The 721-nt window shown below is 40.6% G+C and overlaps 1 protein-coding gene across 1 annotated transcript in view; it reads left to right on the forward strand.

Annotated features, from left to right (window-relative positions):
* The window catches only part of LOC105155750 (ABSCISIC ACID-INSENSITIVE 5-like protein 2), a gene marked incomplete in the record, with an annotated part of 3785 nt that extends 3150 nt beyond the window's left edge, over nt 1–635 (forward strand). The window contains 1 exon segment of the mRNA XM_011071683.2: nt 310–635. Coding sequence (XP_011069985.1) covers nt 310–390 — 81 coding nt within the window.

The raw sequence follows: 721 nt of genomic DNA on the forward strand, positions 1-721 counted from the left end.
TGAGCCGACGGTTTCCTAGTTTGCTCTACACGAAGACAAAACTAACCTTTTTCACAGAAAGTTACTCCACAGTACAACATAGACTAATGATTTTAACAGAACAGAGTACATATTAATGGCCACGCTTCTTGTACAGTCACCACCGACAAACTCACAAGAATCTGTCACCATTAGCTCATTCCAGATAGGATATTAAGAGGAGCCTTTTACTTACCAGGAATATATGTTCTTTTCCCGATTCTCCCGGTTTCTTGGAGCTGTCATCTTGCATTCATGGGGTTCTGCTCGTCACTATAGTTGCACTTGCAGGAATTGGAGAAGGTGCTACCAAGCATACCACCACCAGAACCAAAGTATCAACTGCGACGAACAAGCTCAGCACCCATATGAGGATCTTGTAGATTCGTTATCGTTTAAGTTTCAATTAGCTGTGTTAGTTTATTACCAGTTACAACTACTTGGGGTGCTGCCGCCGCCGCTGCGAAGATGACAAGCTCAGAGTATTGTAGTCTTGTAGTTGGCTTCACTCTCTTGAACATCCCTTGGCTGTTAGATACCCCAGTAACGAGTGAACCTTCTTCTTGTATGTACATTTTTATTGTATATTAATCAAACTTTGAACTCTGTGGGACTAATTGCCGTAATTTGATCGTATTTTTTCTTTGTTTTTGAGACAGAATGCGACTATAGCTTCTGTATTTTGCTATGCCTTTTTTATTTA

Source organism: Sesamum indicum, linkage group LG2, assembly GCF_000512975.1.
Source record: "Sesamum indicum cultivar Zhongzhi No. 13 linkage group LG2, S_indicum_v1.0, whole genome shotgun sequence".
NCBI classification, from domain to species: Eukaryota; Viridiplantae; Streptophyta; class Magnoliopsida; order Lamiales; family Pedaliaceae; genus Sesamum; species Sesamum indicum.